Source organism: Crinia signifera, chromosome 1, assembly GCF_055691185.1.
Source record: "Crinia signifera chromosome 1, ASM5569118v1, whole genome shotgun sequence".
NCBI classification, from domain to species: domain Eukaryota; kingdom Metazoa; phylum Chordata; class Amphibia; order Anura; family Myobatrachidae; genus Crinia; species Crinia signifera.
The window spans coordinates 174,794,090-174,819,589 of record NC_139217.1 but is presented as its reverse complement, the minus strand read 5'-3'; the positions used below and the strand labels follow the sequence as shown (position 1 = coordinate 174,819,589).

At 43.6% G+C, this 25,500-nt stretch overlaps 1 protein-coding gene across 4 annotated transcripts in view; it reads left to right on the top strand.

Moving 5' to 3' along the window:
- Positions 1-25,500, top strand: part of LOC146064351 (UDP-glucuronosyltransferase 2A2-like) — a 78,601-nt gene that overhangs the window by 47,519 nt on the left and 5,582 nt on the right. For all 4 annotated transcript variants that reach the window (XM_083177751.1, XM_083177781.1, XM_083177761.1 and 1 more), the window contains exons 2-4: positions 226-374; positions 3,562-3,693; positions 15,011-15,098. In XM_083177751.1, coding sequence (XP_083033877.1) covers positions 226-374; positions 3,562-3,693; positions 15,011-15,098 — 369 coding nt within the window. The remainder of the gene's footprint in view (positions 1-225; positions 375-3,561; positions 3,694-15,010; positions 15,099-25,500) is intronic.

The window sequence follows — 25,500 nt, the reverse complement described above, 5'->3', positions numbered from 1 at the left end:
TATATAGATATATCTATATAGATATATAGATATATATATATATATATATATATATATATACATATGGCTCTTTCAAGTCTGATCCTGTTACTAATGCAGGTCATTATCAGTCTGTGGGATATATTTACCAAAGCACTGGCAACATCTGCACTTCTGAAATCCCGTAAATGTACACCTATATGTTTAATACGCGCCTTTCTTAACTTGTATTTTTATTTCCGTTAGGTCGGCCCACCTCACTTTGTGAAATTATGGGGAAAGCAGAACTCTGGCTCATTCGGACATACTGGGATTTTGAGTATCCTCGACCAATGCTTCCAAACTTTGAGTTTGTAGGAGGTCTACACTGCAAGCCGGCAAAACCTTTACCGGAGGTAAATGGATCTTGGATGAAATAGATTGAAATGGGAAGTTAACCAGTAGCATGCTTACCTACTTTGCAGCTTCCTCCTCCAGGGGGCAGTGTGGTAGGCACATAGATGGTGTGGTCAGATGTTAAGGTGGACTGACTAGGGGCATGGCATCACAAATGCATTACTGTGGCCCAGCACCCTGCTATACAGACGTCGACACATTTCATGTCGACATATTGACTATAGACTTATTGACTGTCGACCTATAAATTGAAACCTGTTTGGTACCATGGACAGGGTAGCTAGTGATCCATGTCCATTATAATGAATAAAAAAAGATTTAAAGTGCCATCTTGTTGTAGGAAAGTGTCCATGTCTCTATCTCTCATGTCTCCCTCTCACCCCATATATCTCTCTCTCCCTCCCCATGTCTCTTTCTGTCTCTCTTTCCATGTTTCTTTCTATTCCCATGTCTCTCTCTCCTGCCCTTTGTCTCTCTCTTTCCATGTCTTCCTCTCTCCCCATGTCTCTCTCTCCCTCCTCACATCTCTCCCTTCCTTTGTCTCTCTCTCTTCACGTCTCTCTCTCCCCATGTCTCACTCCCCCCTTGCCTCTATTCCCATGTCTCTCTCTCTCTCCCTCCCCATGTCTCTCTCTCCCTCAACATGTCTACCTCTCTCTCTCCCCATGTGTTTCTCTCTCCTCATGTCTCTCTCCCCATGTCTCTCTCCCTTGCCATGTCTCTCTCCCACCCTTTGTCTCCCTCTCTCCTTATCTCTCTCTCCCTCCCCATGTCGCTCTCTACCTCCCCATGTCTCTCTCTTCCCCCCTATGTCTCTCTATACCCCATGTATCTCTCTCCGCATGTATCTCTCTCTCCTCGTGTCTCTCGCCCTAAGTATCTCTCCCTTCGACATATCTCTCTCTCATACCCTTTGTTTCCCTCTCTCCCTATACCTCTCTCCCTCCCCATGTCTTTCTCTCCTGCAGTTTGTCTCCTTCTCTCCCCATATCTCTCTCCCTCAACCTTTGTCTATCTATCCTGCCCTTTGACTCCCATTCTCCCCATATCTCTCTCATGGCTCTTCGTCTCTTGCACTCCCTATGTCTCAATCTCCCTTCCCATATCTCTCTCCCTCCCCATGTCTCCCCCTCTCTCTCCCAGTGCCCCTCTCCCTCGCCTCATGTATCTCTCTCTCTCCCCATTTCTCTCTCTCTTTCAATGTTTCTCTCTCCCTCCCTCACCATGTCCCCTTATCTTCCCATGTCTCTCTCTTCCGCCCTATGTTTCACTCTTTCCCCATGTCCCCCTCCCCACGTCTCTCTCTCCCTTCCTTTGTCTCCCTCCCTCCCTAATCAGCAGAAGTTAATTCATCAACATTTTGGTTTAATGTACCTTTTATTAAGACAACTTAGTCTAGATAAAGGTTACATTATCCCTTTTAGTGCCAACATTACTGTGAGAGGAGTGCAAATTATTTGCTAAAAATGCCAGCATCGCTCACAGTGACTGTTTTTTTGTTTTGTTTAACAAAACGTAGATTATTTTACTTCAGATCATTTGCCGGCAATACCTAAAGCAGTGGTTCCCAAACTTTTTGAACCACGGCACCCTAAAGTTTCAGAATATTTTTCACGGCACCCCTAGGCCAAAAGTTGGTTACTAGTTTCAGGAAAGATATTAAATAAGTTGTGATTTACATGTTTTCCTTAGGTCCACTTATTTTGTGAGAAACATGATTCACTACCCACATGTTCTTAATTGGAAGCCACAAGCACTGATTTTGCCTATTTCATTGGCCATAAATAACTTGAACCACCAACCTGAGGCACCCCTGCAATTGCTCCAAGGCACCCCAGGGAGCCTAGGCGCACAGTTTGGGAACCACTGAACTAAAGTGATTCATATTCCTCGACTACGACCCTGGCATTTTTAGCGGATATTTTGCACATCTCTCACTGCAATGTTGGCATTCAAAGGGATACACCGAAACATTGAAGAATTAGCTTCTGCTAGTTAGTATGTTGGAATAAGTCCTGTTGCCCCCCACTCTTTCTATATGGAGGTATTAGTAGGGTTGCCACCTCTCCCGGATTTCCGGGATTCTCCCATTTTAGGTGGCAACCCTCAAGGAGGCTTTTCCAGTATTCCAGATTCCGGGATTCTCCAGGAATCCGGGTATCTGAAAAAGCCTCCAGCCCCGCCCGTCATTGTCACCTCTCCCCTGTCCCCAGCCGCCCTGGTAAGTGCCGCTGCGTCTGCCAGGACTGCCTCCGCAGCCTGACAGACGCGCTCGCGAGATGATGACGTCATCATCTCGCGAGTATTGACCTGCCGCCCGCTGCCCACCAGTCTGTCTGGTGATCAGCCTGCCCTGCCTCCGCCCTCCGCTGCTGGCTGCCTGACGTGACCACTGAGTGGTGAGTTGAAAATTAGCTGCCCGGCCTGCAAGTCCCCCCCATCATGCAAGCTGATCCTCCTCCCCCTTCCCGGCCTGCAAGCTGATCCTCCTTCGGCCCACGGCCTGCAAGCTGATTCCCCCCCCCGCCTGCACGCTGATCCCCCCCCCTCCCCGGCCTGCCAGCTGCCCCTCCCGGCCTGCCAGCTCCTATATATATGTATATATATATATAGTGACAAACCCCGCATATATATATATATATATATATATATATGTATTTTTCCTTAGGTCTCAGAGGCCACACCCACTTTTAGTAAAGACCACACCCCAGTTAGGCAGCGCCCATTTTCCCAGGCGCTTGCACGCCTTCGGCACGCGCATTATTAACAGTGTGTGTGTGTGGGGGGATCTCCAGGAATCACCAATGACTGAGGTGGCAACTCTAGGTATGAGAGTACCTGTGAGGGCATCAAGGCAATTATATGTTAATCGGAGTGCAGGACCAAGCTAGAATGGTGTATGTATGTATGTATGTGTATGATAACATATCTGGAAACTCCCTCTACAAAATACTGCATTTACCCCTGGCCTATCATCGCATAGTTAGCAGGAGGTAGTTACATGCCATAAAAAGGCATGTTGTAATGGTGGCAATGCCACAACTATTCAATGGCTCCCTTATGAAGCCCAGTATTAGCGGAATGTTACTGGAGAGGAAAAGTTCTGTTTATTGAAACTTACTTTTATGTTTTAATATGATTTTATGGAAAAACTAAAAAACATGTACTTGCATTTGTCTGTTAAAGGACATGGAAAAGATAGTGGAAAGCTCAGGAGAACACGGCATCGTGGTATTTTCTCTTGGATCTATGGTGAAGAACCTGACGGATGAAAGAAGCAATGTAATTGCTGCTGCTCTCAGCCAGTTGCCGCAGAAGGTAATGCTGACTTTCCCATAAATCAATGTTACGCCTCATATGTGTCCCGCACGATGCTGTTTCCTAAACCAGCATACTTTTTTCCAATTGAAAATGTTCAACTCCCTACTTATATTATATTTAATTACCGACTCCATGATTTATCTGATCAAAATACTTCAAGTGAATTAAATGGCCATAGTAGTCATTAGAGTACATCGGTGTACTGGTTTTCTAAGTGCGAGCCTAATTCTCAGTTAGCTTTCTGATTGATTCTTAACTACACAGTGGGGTTACTTTTTAACAGCAAAGAGAAAAAGTACAAAGGTGTGTACCCAGGAGCCTCTTTGCTTTCACTGGGACACTAGGTCAACAATATCTTTAACTGTTAATTGGTTAGAATGCACATTCTTGATATATGATATGAGATGATATCATAGCTTTACTCCATGTATATATGTACTGGTATGTAAACTGTACCACACCTACTCTTAGTGTTATTGACATGTATGCAGTGTGTTGCAAAGAAATAAATATGCTTCTTTAAGGTTTGCTCTTTTCTGTTAAAGAATCCCTAGATATGGTGAACTACTATTTCATTAAACAAGGGGTCTATTTATCAACACGTTTTAGCTATTTTACAACCAACTGTGTATGATAAATGGTGCTCTAGCCTATCGGCCCCCATTCCAAACACATGACAATTAGGATCTAATCAGCTTATTATAAGCAAGAAGTTTAAAATGTTCCCCCCCAAAAAAATGATATATATATCAGGCGTACCGGTGACAGTACCTCAGTCGCACTCAGGACACAGTGCTCTCTTTGCTGTATCTGTGACCAATCATAGTCGCAATGATAGACAGCTTATGCTGGCTTAGAGTACTGCACACACACATACTACCCGCACGGGCTGGAAGAGGAGGGGAGGAGCATGGAGGCATGTGAGTAGTGGACTACAGCACTGCAAAGATAGACTAACATCCGCCACCCCACATCGCCGCTTACCGCATCCATAAGATGTGCAATTCTTAAAGCTAAAGACAACTCTCGAGATAAGAACTGTCCTTTGCGAACCGGCTCCGGCGCTGGACTTCCGCGTCTGAGACTGGGAGTCCCTCTCCGCATGCGCAGAGTGGCGAAGCTGGTTTCGTGCATGCTGGGAGGGATCCATGACGGATCGCTCAAACACCAAGGTTGAGAGAAGCCCATAGGTTTTATAGAGAATCGGCAGCTTGTGCGGTGCCTTGGCGGTGGGACATTAGTGCATTTGAAAACTGGCTTTTTAACCGCAGTTTTACTTTAGTGCATCCCACTGACGCTCTCTTTGATAATAACTTACTGAGTGCCCTCATTAATTCTACCACAGCCAAATGTGTCAGAGGTAGCCCATGTCCCCCTCTGACTTAACACTTTATACCAGAGGTGTAACTATATATTCGTAGGCCCCATAGCAAAGGTTTGTAAGGGCCCTCTATTTAGCAACTGATGGAGACAAATGTATGTAAAAGATATTACTAAGACAGTAAACATGGGCCCCCTTCAGCTCTGGGCCCCAGCTGCACCCCTTGCATCTATGGTAGTTACTCCCTTGCTTTATCCCTTTTTTTTTAAATGACTGTTCTGACAGTCTCAATGCAATCACAATCTTTGTGAGGGGTGGGAACTTCTTCCATGGAGTACTCCACACTGCAACCGCAATTAATGAGAGCTGAGCAGAGGAAGAGAGATGTGGCAGTTGCGGCACCAGGGAATTACATTAACATCCATGGTATTAGACAATGCACCCTTTTAGGATATGATTAAATGAAAGAGGATACTGGTGGTGTATCTGTCAATCATAGCACGAGGGCTGTCCCAATGTGATTTGAATAATCTGTGTGTAACTGCAGTGTGATGCTAGAGTGGGTGAGTGATGACTGTGGTAAAAGGTTCATTTAAGTTATAACTGGCCACAGGGGTCTTCCAGGTGTGCTGCTTACATACAGGTTATATGTATTTCACTATTCTCTCAGCAATTACATTGTGAGTTAATTACATAACCTTATGTATGGATCGTGATGATAATCATGGCAGAAATGACAAGTGAACTTGTTAGTAAAATACCAAATTGCAATTACGGTTCTAGAATACAGATATATGCTCACAATTTTGATTTCTTTAAATGCCGTGCAAAAAGATGAAAACCTAAATTTTATTGTATATAATATTTAATGCACAGAATCTGTAATTTTTCAGATAATTTTTTTCCAGGGACTCCAATCTACAGTACCTTATGCACTTTATACTGGTGGATAATACATGATTTCATATATGATTAAGAAATGATGGTATATATTATAAAATTATCTTGCACTTTTATATAATACTGTATTTAGCTCACTCTCAACTGTAAATATAACTTTATTTATGCATATACTAGCTGAAGTATCCAACGTTGCCAGGGGATACATATGATATCCCGGCGGTTAGGATGCAGGCAGTCAAAAGACCCTGGCATCCCAACACAGAGAATGCTAACAGGGGCTGTTTTCGAGTCCTAACCTTCTCCCCCAACCTCGCCTAACCCTGTACTCCGCTGCAGCCTGACCCTAACATTCCTCTCTAGTGTCTAAACCTAACCCCCTGCGTCGCAGCCTAACCCTACACTTCCCCTCCTCGCAGCCTAACCTTAAGTGCCCCGACTGTACCTTGATCTACGGTATCCCCTTTCCTAGCCGGACCCTAACCTGATGTTTTGGAGGTTCTGGCGCCTGTCCTTTGATGGGAATCGGGATGCAGATGTCAAAATATTGAACGCTGGCATCCTGTCTGGCGAGATGCTGACTGCATCCCGTTGTCTGGGATTAAATCTTCAGTTTTTAATTTATCAATGTGTTTAATGTAACTGTCAATATTTTAAAAATAATTACCACTCATGTGGTGGCTTACCAGTGCCGTTTTTTGGGGTGTCGTCAGTAGCCATGATCCCCAGCTTTTCTTTCTGTTCAGTTTTATTCTGACTTTTACATTGACAAGATGGGTTTAAAGTTTTCCTTCTGTTATCAATGTTGCTTTGCCAAGTCTTTGGGGTACACAATACTTTTTGTCTTCCCACCTCCATTTCAGTTAGTTATTTCAGATAATTGATTTATGGTAATTTCAGTCAATTATTTTATGTAACTGAATTATGGTTATTTCTGTCAGTTATTAAAGTTTTCATCCAAATCTAGCCAATGAAGGGCCCAGAAAAGAATCCCTATGTCAAAGGTCTGTCTAGCATAGTCCAACGGGAGGTCTGACCAGGAGCCCAACTCTTGGACAGGGGTGGCCAAACCAGTCCACGAGATCTACAACTGTACATGTTTTCCATAACCTGTTTATCTGTAGAATGTGTCGGTTAGGAATGATGCAGCATGTGTTTGAAAATGTGACAGTTATTGATGACTACACCAGTGCACCAGCTGGGTGGTACGGAACACGTGAATTTTTCGTAGATCTGGAGGACCAGTTTAGCCAGCCTGCTTTGGTACGTCTTCTTGAACACAGTGTTATCACTTTGTTCAGTTTCAACAAATGCATCAAGTGGAAGGTCCAGAACAAACTCCCTGTGACAAAGACCAGCATACATGAACAGTAGATCCAACTGAGACCTTAACTTTCTAGTAAGTTTTTTGGGATCCAATGTTACCACTCTGTGAAGTTTTTATCCAAATCCATCCAGTGCAAGGCTCAGAACAGGCTCTCAGTGTACATCTACAGGTGGACCAACTGGGGCCATAAACCCCCTAAAACCTGGCCAGGATCCAACTTTACCACCTTGCATTGCATTCATCCCAGTTGGTGCAGGGGTGTCTGAATGTATAACCAGACAGATAAACAAACAAACAAACTGACCAATTAATTTTATAAATAAGATATAAATAAGATATAAAATAAAGTTCCTGAAAAAGTGTCTGTCTTCGTTTGGGCTAATCTTGAAAACCGTTGTATGGATTTTGGTGCAATTTTACCCATTTTATGGAGCATTTGTCAAGGAAGGTATAGGTGTATGAAACTTTAATCTAAGACAGGGGTCAGGACAGGACCCCAGCAGGTTACTGCAGAAGGTCATCACATCACATGTGTGGTCAGCAGACAGCACATACATGACAGCATTGTCATCAGCCTGATGGTCAGTAACAGGGAGTCGCGACCCCATGCTGAAAAGGTCGGGACCCACTTTGGGGTCAGGACCCACAGTTTGAGAACCGCTGATCTAAGACAATAGGAAACTGTGCCGCAACAATTTCAGTAAAGAGAAGAATGATAGTTCTCTACACTGCACACAATGGCCAAGAGTGGTATTGCAGTAGTTGTCCTCCAATATAAGGCTTCAGACAATCACAGCTCATCCTTCACATATGCCCCTGTCCCCATTTGTCCTTAATGCTCCTCATTCATCTCCTTTCATGAGTCATAAGTAATTTAGGCAAGTCTTTCCCGTTAGTGTCTCTGAGTACCTCCCCAATGTGCTTCTGAAGGGGTCAAACACAGGATTTACTGGGGCAGGGTGTATCGCACACATAAACACATTGCACATACATATGTAGCACATCATACACACATCCACATTGTGCACAAACATGCTCGCAGCACATTACACACATGTTATACATACAGCAACACGCACACATATACATTGCACACACAGCACACCAACACATATATAAGCTTATCTGTCCATAAAGAGTGTCAGGTGTAGCAGTAAAGAGAACCGATCACATCTGAATAACCTCCATAAAGCTCAACCATATGTGTGAGACCAACTTCAGGTACACAGAGTGGTAATTCTACCATAAGTCACATATTTACACTGAACTATGTGACATTTATTGTCACAGTCCCTGGAGATGATTGTAAGCTGCCCTTTCACTGGTTTTAAACATGCATATCCACATGACTGACAATTAAAATTCACTGTAAAATGTTTTCTCCTTCATACTTCATGGCAGCCATTACATTGGGTTCATCCCTCTCTCCTCTCCAATTAGACAGGTAGTTTTTTCCCCAGGATCCAGCCCCTCCTCTATATAATCTGGCACCTCCCCATTGACCATAGTCTTTTTCCTGTCTCCTTCTGTCTGTGACAGGTAGTTAGTCAGTTTTTATCTTTATTTTTAAACAAGGCCCGGTAGGCTGGTTATGCTGCCGGGGGACCTGGGTGGTAAGGCTGGCGGTGCCTCAAGCCTATGTGTGTCCAGGGCCGGTGGCAAGGACTCGGGACCTGGTAGCCCACGGTGTTTTTTCCCCCTCCCCTCCCGCTATGGTATCGCGTCCGGTACTCGGCTCGCGGGTGGCGTTGGGTATGTCTACCTGAGCGTCATGTTACTGCAGGCCGGCGGTCCGGTGTTGGTCGCGGGTGGCGTTGGCGTGTACCTTAGCGTCACGCTGCTTCAGGCTTCCCGGCGGCTCCGGTACTCAGGTCGCGCATGTTGGCGGGCGTCACTTCCGGCGGATGCACGCGGCGTGCGGGTCACGACCGCGTGCGTTCCAGATAGCCGGAAGTACGCGCCGGGTATTGTTACTTCCGGCAGGGAGGAGGGAACGCCGGCTGCTCGTGCGGCATCATTTAAAAAGCGCCTGGTCGGTGTTACAGGCGCTGGTTGCTTACTTGCCAGGAGTTGAACATGGAGGATGCCTCTCCAAAAAATGTTACACCGCTGCCCAGGTAAGTCCTCTTTTTGAGGACAGGTTATTTTACTTTTCTAGTCAGATAGTTAGTATTCTCTCTTTTTGTTGTAGTGTGCCTCCAGTGCCCAGGAAAAAAGTGGCTAAAACTAAGAATACCAAAGTCTGTCCAGGATGTGATAGAGCTTTTGTTGGAGAGACAGTTCTTTGCTTGGAATGTCTGACAAAGAAAGATGTTGGAATGAATATATCAGCACAGTTAGCAGAAATGAGAGACTGGATGAAAAATAATTTTATTTCTAAAGAGGAATATACGGGGAATAAGAGGTCCAGGTCACAGACTAGCCTTGATAAAGATGACGGGGATGTATCTGTGCATGATTATGTGGACAAGGAGGCATCAGCAGAGTCAGGCGAGGTGTTGGAGGACGAACGCCTGTTTAATGTGGAACTAGTAGAGTCAGTTCTGAAAAATCTTTATAGAACACTTAATTATAAACAACCCGTAAAGTCTGAATTTGATGCATTATTTGAAGATCGGTCGAAAAAGGGAAGGTCGTTTCCGGTGCATAAGGTGGTGAAGGACATCCTAACTAAAGAATGGCTGGGTGTGGATAAGAGAGTAGGTTCAACAAAGAGAATTCAGAAAATGTTTCCTATTGAGGACGAAGAATTTATTAAATGGTGTAACATCCCTAAAGTTGATGCGGCAGTGTCGGAAGTGACGACCCGGACTACGATTCCCCTTGAGGATGGAGCGTCGCTGAAGGACGCAATGGATAAAAAGATGGAAAGTGCTTTAAAGAGATTGCATATTTCCTCCTCAGTCTCGCTGAAATCAGGAGTGGCCATGGCTTCACTCTCCCGGGCACTCAGGATCTGGTGTTCCGCCTTACAGGAAGACCTACAAGAAAAGGTTTCCCGTGATCAAATCTGCAAGAGTCTTGCCCAGATTCAGAAGAAGATCATGATATGGGCATATCTCGACGATCTATTGATTGTGGCACAATCAGAGGGAGAAGTCATAACAGCAAGAGATTACACCATTCAGTTTCTACAGGAACACGGGTGGCTAGTGAATTGGGAGAAAAGCTGTCTGAAACCAACACAAAATCTTCAGTTTTTGGGTGTACTAGTAGTGGACACCGTTCAGTTTCAAATGTCCCTTTCCGTAAAGAGGTGCGAAAAGATCCAACAATTAATCTCTATGATATACGAGGGAGATCGCATACCGTTAAGGTCAGCAATGAGCCTTTTGGGTATGATGGCCTCTACGGTGGACATAGTCCCATGGGCCAGATGGAGGATGAGGCCTCTGCAGTGGTTTCTTCTGAGTTACACAAAAAGGCTAGTGCCTCTGGAAAGAAGAATAAGAATTTCAGATTCAGTGAAAGATTCTCTGGTATGGCGGGAAGCCAATCAACTAACGCCAAGAAAATCCTCACTAGCAAGTCCCCAATACAGGGTGATCACCACAGACGCCAGTGCCGTGGGTTGGGGGGCTCACGGTCTGGGCAAAACGTGTCAAGGTCTATGGTCTCCTCGCGAGTCAGAGTTTTCCTCCAATCACAAGGAACTAAGAGCCGTGTGGAAAGCAATGAGATTCTTCAGCAAAGATATCAAGGGTGCGCACCTGCGCATTTTTTCGGACAACGCTACAACCGTCTCTTACGTCAACAGACAAGGAGGTACACGGAGTCATGTGCTCTTAGAAGAAGTGCAAAATATCATGTGTTGGGCCGAGGAAAACCTGCAGTCAGTGTCAGCGTTGCATGTGCTGGGGGAGAACAATCAACTTGCGGATTATCTGAGCCGCACAAGCATAGTTCCAGGCGAGTGGGAACTGAAGGAATCAGTTTTCCGGAAGATAGTGGAGCAGTTCGGCCAGCCAGAGGTGGATCTCATGGCTTCAGCAGTCAACAAGAAGCTTCCACGATTTTACTCTCGGTACCCGACTTGGGGGTCAAGTGGAGTGGACGCCCTGTCTCAGAGATGGGAGTTTCACCTGGGGTATGTATTTCCCCCAATTTCTCTCATTCACAGGACATTATGGAAGATCAGAACAGAGGGGGTCCAAGTCATAACCGTGCTACCCTACTGGCCAAGGAGGGCTTGGTTCCCCATGTTGGAGAGCATGGCGATTGCAGGCACAGTTTTTCTTCCGGTGACTCAGGATTTGCTCAAGCAGGGCCCAGTCAATTGTCAGGAACCTCACAAATTGAATTTAGCGGCCTGGAAATTGAGAGGCGACAGTTGAGAAGCAAAAATTTATCTCCAGAGGTTATCGAGGTACTTCTCCAAGCAAGGAAGAAGGTATCATCAGAGGTTTACTATAGAATATGGCGGGTGTTCGCAACATGGTCAGGAGGCAAATTCGATTTCCCTAAAGCAAGTATACCCCAAGTTTTACAGTTTCTTTGTGATGGTCTTAACAAGGGGCTTTCGGGGTCTACACTCAAGGTTCAGATCTCGGCGCTAAGTGTTCTACTGGACAAGAAACTGGCAGAACATAGCTTGATCAAAAGATTTTGTCAAGCTATTAAGAAAATTCGACCTAGGGTTAGGTCAATAGTCCCCCAGTGGGATCTTAATTTAGTCCTAAATGGGCTTATGGAGGCTCCGTTTGAGCCATTGGACAGAGCTAAGTTAAAATTCCTGACGTGGAAAATGTTATTTTTAGTAGCAATAACGTCAGCAAAGAGAGTGGGAGAGATTCATGCACTGTGTATTAAAGAACAGTATTTGAAGATTTTTCCGGATCGGGTGGTACTGAGGACCAGACCGTCCTTCTTACCCAAGGTGGTTTCCTCATTTAATTTAAGTCAAGAAATTATTTTGCCTTGTTTTTTCCAAAATCCTCTGACTAAGAAAGAGGAAAAATTGCATACGTTAGATGTTTTGAGGGCTATCAAGACATATCTGCACAGAACGGCTGGGTTCAGAAAGTCAGAGGCGTTATTCGTGATTCCCCAGGGGGCGAAGAAAGGTTTGGCTCCATCAAAGCAATCAATGTCAAGGTGGCTGAGAGAAGTAATTGCATTTACTTACAAGAAAGTTGGTCGTGAAGTTCCAGGAAGTATTAAGGCTCACTCAACAAGGGCAATGGCGGTTTCGTGGGCGAGAGAGGCCAAAGTTTCGGCTAAGGAAATTTGTCAAGCAGCCACCTGGTCTTCCTTGCATACCTTCTCCAGGCATTATGCGTTGGATGTCGCAAGCCCTAATTTCGGGAGTGAGATTCTTAAGCAAGTCTTGGCTTGAGGTATAGTATGAAAACCCACCCTACTGCTTTGGTACATCCCAATGTAATGGCTGCCATGAAGTATGAAGGAGAAAGCAAGGATTATACTCACGATAATACCTTTTCTTCGGAATACTTCATGGCAGCCCAAAAATTTGTTGCCCTCCCTGTTTGTGTTTTTTCCCTAGGATCAGGACGGAGACAGTCAAAGACTATGGTCAATGGGGAGGTGCCAGATTATATAGAGGAGGGGCTGGATCCTGGGGAAAAAACTACCTGTCTAATTGGAGAGGAGAGAGGGATGAACCCAATGTAATGGCTGCCATGAAGTATTCCGAAGAAAAGGTATTATCGTGAGTATAATCCTTGCTTTCAGCATTTTTATATATTTTCCAAGGACACTTTAGACTACATTTAATCTAGGTAGACACACTGAGCAACATGTCATATGATGGGGCAGATCAGACCAACATATTGCCTACATCACTCAGTATGTGCGCTCAATATGCGTACTTCCGTGGAGGCGTGCAATGTCTGGTTTGATGTGCCTATTGTGGAGTGTCTACAGCAAACTGGATGACAAACGGTATGTTGGACAGATTTAGCATCACTTTCATGCCATTTCCTAGACTGGAGTGGCATGAAGGATGTTGGGATGATTGGTAATCACTCCAGTGTGTCCCCAGCATTAGAGTTACGAACAAATCCAAAACGGTGCACATTTACAAACTATGTTGTCATGCAAGGGGAACAGGTTATATTTTTTTTTAATAAACAAAAATTCTGCTTGCTATTTGCTGTGTCTATTGCTGCTCTAAAGGTCCCCATATGCAATATGACTTCTCTGAGGGGAGAAGTCGCATACAATCCCCTAAGACGCAGCAGGATCCTTTTGCATTAGATGTATTGTATGTGATCCCAGCCAGACCTGCAGGATCCAATAAATGTATAGTGCAGGCCTTTCCATTTCCGGCTCTGATCCGATGCTCACGTGACCGCACACATGGGATTGGAATTGGAGCTCAAACACATGCGATTTTACATTTTCGTCCAATTTCGCAGACCGATTAATCAGAATCGGATGAAAAGTACCCACATGGCACGACTGTTTGGGCACTTAAAGACTGTCTACACTTTTAAATGTATCATCTGGCCCTCTCCTGATGCTCAACTTGAGTTTGTCAATGTGCAGAATTTCTCCTTCTAGTTGGATCTATGCCAAACTCTTGAGGCTCGTGTATCTACAAAGGTAATGCAGAATACTATATCGGCAGGTCTAGAGCACTAACATCACAGACACATATATTCTGAATAATTTGTGGGTTTTAAACCACAAAGACAAGGATAGATTGTGTCCATTGGCATGCAATATGAGAAAAGAGGGTGACAATACCTAGTTGCCTGAGAAGAGGAAGGAAAGACGTGTGTGTGTGTGTGTATGCCATCATTAGGTCAACAATGTCTATGTTGACATTTAAAAGGTCAACCGCTATTGGTCAATGGGTCACATGATAAAGATTGACATGGTCAAAAGGTTGACACAAGCAAAGGTCGACATGAGTTTTTCATGATTTTTTCCCCCATTGTTCATACTTTATAGAAGAAGAATATAATAGTGTGCGGAGCACTGTGATCTCTGTGCCCGAAGCATGGCGAGCGCAGTGAGTCATGCGAGGGGACGAGGTACACTTATAAGGTGTCCATGTCGACCTATGATGACATAGACATTGAAAAATAAAATAAATTCTTATTTTGACATTCCCCCATGTTGACATGTTTCATATGTCTACCTCATACCTGTCGACCAATAGTGGTCAACCTATTTATTGCTGACCTAGACACTGTCGACCTGATGATCCCCACCCATGTGACTGTGTGTGTGTGTATGTGTGTGTGAGGGGGGTGATAAGACAGGTGAAAGGTAAAGGGTAGAAACAAGACTTTGACATAGGAAAGAAGGACAACAGATGTGGTATTTGAAACATTTAGAGCAGTTCAAAATCAGGCAGTGCAATAAAAAGCCACAAAGAAGGGTATAAAGCCTTTGGGCCAGATGCACCAAGCTTCAAAAGTTATAAAATGGAGAGCGACAAAGAGCCAGCCAATCAGCTCCTACCTGCCATGTCACAGACTGTGTTTGAAAAATGTCAGGCAGGAGCTAAATGGTTGGTTGTTTATCACATTCCATGTTATCTGTTTTGAAGCTTAGTGCATCTGGCCCTTCAGCAGGTGAGGAGGTTTATCATCTGGCTTGGTGAAAAAGGTTCATGAAGTAGCACCAAGCTTTACAGAAAAATGGTTACATTCTATGATAAAAATGGTCCCAGTGAACCATGTAGGTAAATGAAGACTTGTAGGAAACGTATATATCTTTTATTTTACACTCACCATTTCATCAAATGTAAAGTCATTTTCAACTATCAATAATTTATCATGTGCTACTTTAAACAGGTAATCTGGCGATATAGTGGGAAGAGACCAGATACATTAGGGAAGAATACAGTGCTGTATGATTGGATACCACAGAACGATCTTCTGGGTAAGTCTTCTGAAAATCTCCTGAAGCTGCACTGTGACTATGTTGTCCTTGATAACTGCAATGTATGTTGTATGTATATTGGTTTTAATAAATATTATTTCAAATTATTGACACAGCTAAAAGGCAACAAACAAATGTAATAAGGTCCATTCTCTTGTCAGCTCCTTCTAGAAAATGTAAATAAAAACAAATTCCCGCTCAGAAATAGTTAATTGAAATAATCTAATGGTGTGTACACACGTTAGATGTGCCTTAAGATCCTATCCACGATCTGATCAGATAGGATCGTGGATAGGATCTTAAGGCACATCCGATTTGCATCCTATCTTGACTATATAGTGCAGATCTGCACTATATAGACAGGGCAGCCAAGACTTTCTGGCTTCCGATATGTGAACGCGCATCGGGATCGGATCGGGATCGCAAGGGTTAAAACCCTTGCGATCTGCATCCGATGTTGATCCGATGCCGATCCGATGTTGACTATATCGTCAACATCGGAAAGGAAATTGGACCGTGTGTACACAGCATTAGCTGGTTTCATGTATCATAAAGTGATGCATTCAGACCACAACTAAATGTTTACTCTAAGTAGATAAATAAAATATGATTAAAAATAACACGAGAATAAGAAAATAAAAGCTACACAATAAAAAGCAGAAATACAGATCATTCTTCCTATCACCCATATCTGTAGGTGGGAAATCTAATCACCATTATGTGTTGATATTGGATTCTAGATTTGTGTTGGCTGAACACCTCCAACAATTTAGAAGTATTAAAATAGATAATGCAATCAATTAAATCTCATACGAAAGTATACCTAGAGCTCCAGAGCTCTTTTGTGACAACTGCTATAGAATTTTGATGGCAGATAAGAACCACTTGCCTATTTAATCTGCACACACATACACACTCGGTTTACTTTATTTCAGAAGCCAATTAGCCTACCAGTATATTTTGGGATTGCAGGGGGGAAACGGAGTACTTGGAGTAAAACAACCCGCCAGTGTTCTGCTCTCCGGCTGATGGTCCATGACAATGGGTAATCGCAGGGAGCTGGCTGATGATTTTCCGAGGTCAGGTGAATTTCATCCTGTTTCTCCACAGCCTGGAATAGTTTCCTGCAATGTGGTTTCAAGTGTCCAGTGGTCCAAACAATCCTTCAAGTGTCCAGTGGTGCCTTTTGGCACCATTGGACACTTGAAACCACCTCTACAGGAAACTATTCCAGGCTTGCCTTTGCCTAACACCTATGGAGACACAAGACCAGATGTACCTGACCATGGACCATCCATCAGCCAGCTCTCTGTGACTACCCATTGACACAGACCATCAGACGGAGAACACAACACCGGCGGGAGACGCTCAATTCTGAGCCGTGGGTGAGACATGTCGCCCCTCTTAAGTGCCCACTTTTTTTTCAAACTAAGTAATCTTGACATTTTATACTGCCATTTACCAATTACATGCAAGAACTACATCATTGATTATAAAGTTTTGTATTCTTTTTATAAGTTACCGATTCTTTTTGTATTCTTTTTATAAGTTACACATGAATTACATGGTTTCATATATTTTGATTTATAGGTGTCCACTTGTTATTAATTGATATTTTAAATTAAATACCCAATCAAACGGTTTGTATTTATTTCCGTCATAAATGCACCTTGTTATATAGTGCAGCATTCCCAGTCTTATTTCTCTGTATATTTCCATTAATCTCTGTTATTTAACCCCTTCCTGACAGAGCCAGTTTTTGCGTTCCTGACAGAGCCCTTTTTTTCAAATCTGACATGTCTCACTTAAGTGGGGATAACTTTTTTTTGCTTTTACTTATCCCAGTGATTTTGAGATTGTTTTTTCGTGACACATTGTACTTCAAATTAGTGGTAAATTTGGGTCGATACAGTCTGTGTTTTTTTGTGAAAAATACCAAAATGTCGTAAAAAAATGGAAAATTTAGCAATTTGCAAAATGTTAAATTTTCTGCTTGTGAGACAAATAATCATACCACTCAAAATAGTTAATAACTAACATAGACCATATGTCTACTTTATGTTTCCATCATTATTTCAACTTCCTTTTAATTTTTTTGGACACTAGGAGGCTTACAATATGAATAGCAAATTCTCAAATTTTCAAGAAAATTTCAAACACTGATTTTTTTAGGGACCAGTTCAGTTCTGATGTGACTTTGAGGGACTTGTATGTGAGACAACCCCATAAATGATACCATTTCAAAAACTGCACCCCTCACAGTATTCAAAACAGCATTTTGGAAGTTTGTTAACCCTTTAGGTGTTTCACAGGAATTAAATCAAAGTGTAGGTGAAATTTCAAAATTTCATTTTTTTTGCAGATTTGCAATTTTAATACATTTTTCTAAGGAACACAGTACATTTTACTAGAGAAATGTGACTAAAAATTGATTCCCCCAATTCTTTTGTTTTCATAAATATCCTATATGTGGCCCTAGTGTGCACGTTGACCAAACCACAGGCTTCATAATAGAAGGAGCACCTACTTGATTTTGGAGCCTCCTTTTTATGAGATTATTTTTTAGGCACCATGTAGGTTTCTAGGCACCATAAGATGCTAAAAGTTAGGAACCCCCCCACAAGTGACCCCATTTTGCAAACTACACCCCTCAGGGAATTCATCTAGGGGTATAGTGTACATTTCAAACCCCCAGGGGTTTCACCAATTTTGATACAAGTGGGCAGTGAAAATGAAAAATTACATTTTTTTACACAAAAATGCAGTTCTGGCTCAAAATTTTTCATTTTCAGAAGGTATGAAGGAGAAAAAGTACCCCAAAATATGTGCCCCAATTTCTCCCGAGTACGGCAATGCCTCACATGTGACCAAAAAATACCAGTTGGGTGCATGGCAGGACTCAGAAGGGAAGGAGTGATTTTTGGATTTTGCAGCACAGATTTTGGTGGAATGAATGGTGGGTGCTATGTTGCACCAATACAGTGGAACCTCCCCACAAGTCACCCCATTTTGCAAAGTACACCCCTCAGGGAATTCATCTAGGGGTATAGTGTACATTTCAAACCCCCAGGGGTTTCACCAATTTTGATACAAGTGGGCAGTGAAAATGAAAAATTAAATTTTTTTACACAAAAATGCAGTTCTGGCTCAAAATTTTTCATTTTCAGAAGGTATGAAGGAGAAAAAGCACCCCAAAATATGTGCCCCAATTTCTCCCGAGTACGGCAATGCCTCACATGTGACCAAAAAATACCAGTTGGGTGCATGGCAGGACTCAGAAGGGAAGGAGTGATTTTTGGATTTTGCAGCTCAGATTCTGGTTGAATTTTGGTGGGTGCTATGTCGCATTAGCAAGACCCCCCAAGCACCAATACAGTGGAACCCCCCCACAAGTGACCCCATTTTGCAAACTACACCCCTCAGGGAATTCATCTAGGGGTATAGTGTACATTTCAAACCCCCAGGGGTTTCACCAATTTTGATACAAGTGGGCAGTGAAAATGAAAAATTACATTTTTTACACAAAAATGCAGTTCTGGCTCAAAATTTTTCATTTTCAGAAGGTATGAAGGAGAAAAAGCACCCCAAAATCTGTGCCCCAATTTCTCCCGAGTACGGCAATGCCTCACATGTGACCAAAAAATACCATTTGGGTGCATGGCAGGACTCAGAAGGGAAGGAGTGATTTTTGGATTTTGCAGCTCAGATTCTGGTGGAATTTTGGTGGGTGCTATGTCGCATTAGCAAGACCCCCCAAGCACCAATACAGTGGAACCCCCCCACAAGTGACCCCATTTTGCAAACTACACCCCTCAGGGAATTCATCTAGGGGTATAGTGTACATTTCAAACCCCCAGGGGTTTCACCAATTTTGATACAAGTGGGCAGTGAAAATGAAAAATTACATTTTTTTACACAAAAATGCAGTTCTGGCTCAAAATTTTTCATTTTCAGAAGGTATGAAGGAGAAAAAGCACCCCAAAATCTGTGCCCCAATTTCTCCCGAGTACGGCAATGCCTCACATGTGACCAAAAAATACCAGTTGGGTGCATGGCAGGACTCAGAAGGGAAGGAGTGATTTTTGGATTTTGCAGCACAGATTTTGGTGGAATGAATGGTGGGTGCTATGTTGCACCAATACAGTGGAACCCCCCCACAAGTCACCCCATTTTGCAAAGTACACCCCTCAGGGAATTCATCTAGGGGTATAGTGTACATTTCAAACCCCCAGGGGTTTCACCAATTTTGATACAAGTGGGCAGTGAAAATGAAAAATTACATTTTTTTACACAAAAATGCAGTTCTGGCTCAAAATTTTTCATTTTCAGAAGGTATGAAGGAGAAAAAGCACCCCAAAATATGTGCCCCAATTTCTCCCGAGTACGGCAATGCCTCACATGTGACCAAAAAATACCAGTTGGGTGCATGGCAGGACTCAGAAGGGAAGGAGTGATTTTTGGATTTTGCAGCTCAGATTCTGGTGGAATTTTGGTGGGTGCTATGTCGCATTAGCAAGACCCCCCAAGCACCAATACAGTGGAACCCCCCCACAAGTGACCCCATTTTGCAAACTACACCCCTCAGGGAATTCATCTAGGGGTATAGTGTACATTTCAAACCCCCAGGGGTTTCACCAATTTTGATACAAGTGGGCAGTGAAAATGAAAAATTACATTTTTTACACAAAAATGCAGTTCTGGCTCAAAATTTTTCATTTTCAGAAGGTATGAAGGAGAAAAAGCACCCCAAAATCTGTGCCCCAATTTCTCCCGAGTACGGCAATGCCTCACATGTGACCAAAAAATACCATTTGGGTGCATGGCAGGACTCAGAAGGGAAGGAGTGATTTTTGGATTTTGCAGCTCAGATTCTGGTGGAATTTTGGTGGGTGCTATGTCGCATTAGCAAGACCCCCCAAGCACCAATACAGTGGAACCCCCCCACAAGTGACCCCATTTTGCAAACTACACCCCTCAGGGAATTCATCTAGGGGTATAGTGTACATTTCAAACCCCCAGGGGTTTCACCAATTTTGATACAACTGGGCAGTGAAAATGAAAAATTACATTTTTTTACACAAAAATGCAGTTCTGGCTCAAAATTTTTCATTTTCAGAAGGTATGAAGGAGAAAAAGCACCCCAAAATCTGTGCCCCAATTTCTCCCGAGTACGGCAATGCCTCACATGTGACCAAAAAATACCATTTGGGTGCATGGCAGGACTCAGAAGGGAAGGAGTGATTTTTGGATTTTGCAGCTCAGATTCTGGTGGAATTTTGGTGGGTGCTATGTCGCATTAGCAAGACCCCCCAAGCACCAATACAGTGGAACCCCCCCACAAGTGACCCCATTTTGCAAACTACACCCCTCAGGGAATTCATCTAGGGGTATAGTGTACATTTCAAACCCCCAGGGGTTTCACCAATTTTGATACAACTGGGCAGTGAAAATGAAAAATTACATTTTTTTACACAAAAATGCAGTTCTGGCTCAAAATTTTTCATTTTCAGAAGGTATGAAGGAGAAAAAGCACCCCAAAATCTGTGCCCCAATTTCTCCCGAGTACGGCAATGCCTCACATGTGACCAAAAAATACCAGTTGGGTGCATGGCAGGACTCAGAAGGGAAGGAGTGATTTTTGGATTTTGCAGCACAGATTTTGGTGGAATGAATGGTGGGTGCTATGTTGCACCAATACAGTGGAACCCCCCCACAAGTCACCCCATTTTGCAAAGTACACCCCTCAGGGAATTCATCTAGGGGTATAGTGTACATTTCAAACCCCCAGGGGTTTCACCAATTTTGATACAAGTGGGCAGTGAAAATGAAAAATTACATTTTTTTACACAAAAATGCAGTTCTGGCTCAAAATTTTTCATTTTCAGAAGGAATGAAGGAGACAAAGCACCCCAAAATCTGTGCCCCAATTTCTCCCGAGTACGGCAATGCCTCATGTGTGACCAAAAAGTGGCAGGACTCAGAAGGGAAGGAGTGATATTTGGATTTTGCAGCACAAATTCTGGTGGAATGATGGTGGGTGCTATGTCGCATTAGCAAGACCCCCAAAGCACCAATACAGTGGAACCCCCCCACAAGTGACCCCATTTTGCAAACTACACCCCTCAGGGAATTTATCTAGGGGTATAGTGTACATTTCAAACCCCCAGGGGTTTCACCAATTTTGATACAAGTGGGCAGTGAAAATGAAAAATTACATTTTTTTACACAAAAATGCAGTTCTGGCTCAAAATTTTTCATTTTCAGAAGGAATGAAGGAGACAAAGCACCCCAAAATCTGTGCCCCAATTTCTCCCGAGTACGGCAATGCCTCATGTGTGACCAAAAAGTGGCAGGACTCAGAAGGGAAGGAGTGATATTTGGATTTTGCAGCACAAATTCTGGTGGAATGATGGTGGGTGCTATGTCGCATTAGCAAGACCCCCAAAGCACCAATACAGTGGAACCCCCCCACAAGTGACCCCATTTTGCAAACTACACCCCTCAGGGAATTCATCTAGGGGTATAGTGTACATTTCAAACCCCCAGGGGTTTCACCAATTTTGATACAAGTGGGCAGTGAAAATGAAAAATTACATTTTTTTACACAAAAATGCAGTTCTGGCTCAAAATTTTTCATTTTCAGAAGGTATGAAGGAGAAAAAGCACCCCAAAATCTGTGCCCCAATTTCTCCCGAGTACGGCAATGCCTCACATGTGACCAAAAAATACCAGTTGGGTGCATGGCAGGACTCAGAAGGGAAGGAGTGATTTTTGGATTTTGCGGCTCAGATTCTGGTGGAATGAATGGTGGGTGCTATGTGGCATTAGCAAGACCCCCGAAGCACGGTGAAATTATGAACCTAATAATCCATAGATGTGTGGTATATTTTAAAACACTCCTTTATACATAGGCCGGGTTTGTCGGGGCAAGTGTCACACTGGAAAATAGTTTGCTTTCTTATTCCCTTTTTATAGCAAACTTTGCACCTTTTTTGTGTCCTGCCCTTTTTTCCAGTGGAGGGGATTTCATCAGGAAAATGCTGCCCTGGTACAATACGGGGGCCAGTACTAGAAGTACTGGGGCCCTCTGCCTGCTGGTTCCCAAATATTAGGCCCTTTATGACTTCCTCTTGAAAGTGCATAAATGTCCCCCTCTGGCCGGTAGAACGGAATAGCACGTAAGCGTTATACAGTGCCATCTGGATGATATACACGGCCAGCTTCTTGTACCAGATTTTTGTTTTCCGCAGGGCACTGTACGGCTTCAGTACCTGATCTGAAAGATCCACTCCGCCCATGTACCTATTGTAATCCAGGATACAATTAGGTTTTGAGGTGTGGGTACTGGTACCTCGTACAGGGACGGAGGTGGTACTGTCTCCATGAATTGTTGTCAGTATAAGGACATCCCTCTTGTCCTTATATTTGACCAACAACATATTTTCGGTGCATATTCCCCTGCTTTCACCCCTTCTCATTACTTGGGCAATGTGCGTTTTTGGGAGGCCTCTTTGGTTCTTGCGCACAGTACCGCAAGCTGCTGTACCTCTTGAACCAAGGGCCTTAAACAGGGGGATGCTGGTGTAAAAGTTATCCACATAGAGGTGATAACCTTTATCCAGGAAGGGGTGCACTAAATCCCAGACAATTTTTCCACTAACACCTACGAGGGAGGGGGGGCATTCTGGCGGTTCAATTCTTGAATCCTTCCCTTCATATACCCTAAACCTGTGAGTGTACCCTGAGGTGCTTTCACACAGCTTATACATTTTTATGCCATACCTTGCCCTCTTACTGGGAAGGTACTGGCGGAATTTAACCCTTCCTTTAAAATGTATAAGGGACTCGTCTATGCAAATGAATTTATCTGGGATGTACATGTCTTCAAATTTGGCACTGAAATGATCAATGACCGGCCTGACTTTGAATAGCCGGTCAAAGGTGGGATCATCTCTGGGTGGGCACTGTGCATTATCGTTGTAATGCAAAAATTTAAGGATCGTCTCAAATCGAGCCCGGGGCATGGCCATACGGTAAAATGGGGTGCTGTACAGAACATCTGTACTCCAATATTGCCTAATTTCTGGCTTTTTTACTATGCCCATATGAAACACCAGACCCCAAAACGTCATCATCTCTACTGCATCTACAGGGGTCCACCTAGCAAATGATGACGTGGGGTTTTGAGCAATAAACTGCTGGGCATATAAATTAGTTTGGTCCACCATTAAATTTATAAAATCATCAGAGAAAAATAATTTGAAAAAGTCAATTTCTCTGAGACCTGTGGAATCAAATTGGATTCCTGGCATGGCCAAAAACTCAGGAACCTGGGGCTCAAAATTGTCTGGTGGTGGGGTCCATACGAGATCAATTATTGGGGGGGTCTCAGCTGCTCTACGGGGGCGTCTTTGAGGGGGTCCCTCATCACCAGAGGAGGAAGAGGAGCTTAAGGCGAATCCTTCAAATTCCCCGCTTGCATCACTGGCTGTGTCAGAGTCAGAAGCAAGCATGGCATATGCCTCCTCCACTGAATACATTCTTCTGGATGACTGGGATGACATTTGGGATGACATTTGGGATGCCATTTTTGATGCCATTTTTGATGCCATTTTTATTTTTGTGTTACTGGTAGTGAAATGTTTCAACACGTGTATAGTGTAGGGGGGGGGGTACAAACTTTATTTCAACCAGGGGGGTATGTAGTGTGTAGTGTGTATGTAGTGCAGAAAAAAAAAAATACTTTATACAAAAAAAAAAAAATGAAGGGGTTAAAAAAAAATAAAAATTGAAGGGGTTAAAAAAAAAAAAAAAAAAGGTCCTGCGCCAAAAATTGAGCACAGATGTTGGTCAGTAACGTCCGTCACTGAACAGCGCTCAAAGGCAACAGGAATTTGATCAAAAAAAAAAAAAAATAGATCAACCCTGTGCCGAAAAAGATGATCAGTGATGTACGTCACTGATCAGCGCACAGCGGCCACAGGACACCCACAAAATCACAGTGTGTGTAAAAAAAAAATTAAAAAAAGACCCCACAGCACACACAAAAAAAAAAAAGGTGATCAGTGATGCGACACTGATTACCAGTGAGGGGCAGCAGGTGCACAACCTTTGGTGCAACTGACAGTGCAACTGGCAGGTATATATAAAAAAAAAAAAACCTCTGCACCCCCAAAAAGTTGCTGATCACCTCAGATATAGTGATCAGCACAAAAGGCGGGGGCAGCAGACACAAAATTTAGCACTCTCTATCACTCTCTGTCACTATCTCTCTCTATCTCTCTATCTCTCACTATCTAACACTCTATGACACTGCAGCAGCAGCAGTGACAGGTATATATATATATAAAAAAAAAACTGCGCCCCCAAAAAGTTGCTGATCAGTTAATTTATACTGATCAGCACAAAAGGGGGGGCAGCAGTCAGTTATATAAAAAATATATAGCACAATCTGTCACTATCTCTATCTCTCTCTCTCTATCTCTCTCTATCTCTCTCTATCTCTCTCTCTATCTCTCTATCTATAACTATCACACTGCAGCAGCACAAAATATAGCACTCTCTGTCACTAGGCCTCTCTATCTCTCTCTCTCTATCTCTCTCTATCTCTCTCTATCTCTCTCTATCTCTCTCTATCTCTCTCTATCTCTCTCTATCTCTCTATCACACTGTAGCAGCACAAAATATAGCACTCTCTGACACTATCTCTCTCTATCTCTCTCTATCTAACTAACGCTATTACACTGCAGCAGCACAAGTTCACAACACAGGAAGTCACAAGTAACAGGATCCAGGAAGCATCCAGCACACTACAAGCAGTGATGAAGCAGGCAAGATATTTGCAAGGATCAGGTAAGTATTTTGCAAGGTTCTGGTCAGTATATCGCGGCAGCTAGGCACGGTGACCGCACTGCACGCAATTCCAGACCGGAATGGCGTCTGCAGTGCAGTCACCGTTAGTTTAAACCCCCCTCCATGGCTGTGATTGGTCCGTCGGTCCGACGGACCAATCACGGCCTTTGGGGGCGGGCGGGGTGAGGTGGGGTGACACCAGTGTCACCCTTACACCCCGCGGTGATTGGTGCTGTACTTTACAGCACCAATCACCTCCGATCGCGTGTCACCGGCGAACGTTATTCGCCGGTGACACAGAAAACGCTGTAATTGGCTGTTCACACTGAACAGCCAATCACAGCGATCGCCGACGGGGGGGCGGCATCGCAGCCCCCCCTGGGCATGCACGGACATGTCTGCTGTCAGGGACAGCAGACATGTTGAAACTGTCACCGCGTCTATAGACGCGGTGACAGTTAAATGCCATGACGTACATTTACGCCATGTGTCGGGAAGTACTTCCCGACCATGACGTAAATGTACGTCAATTGTCGGGAAGGGGTTAAGA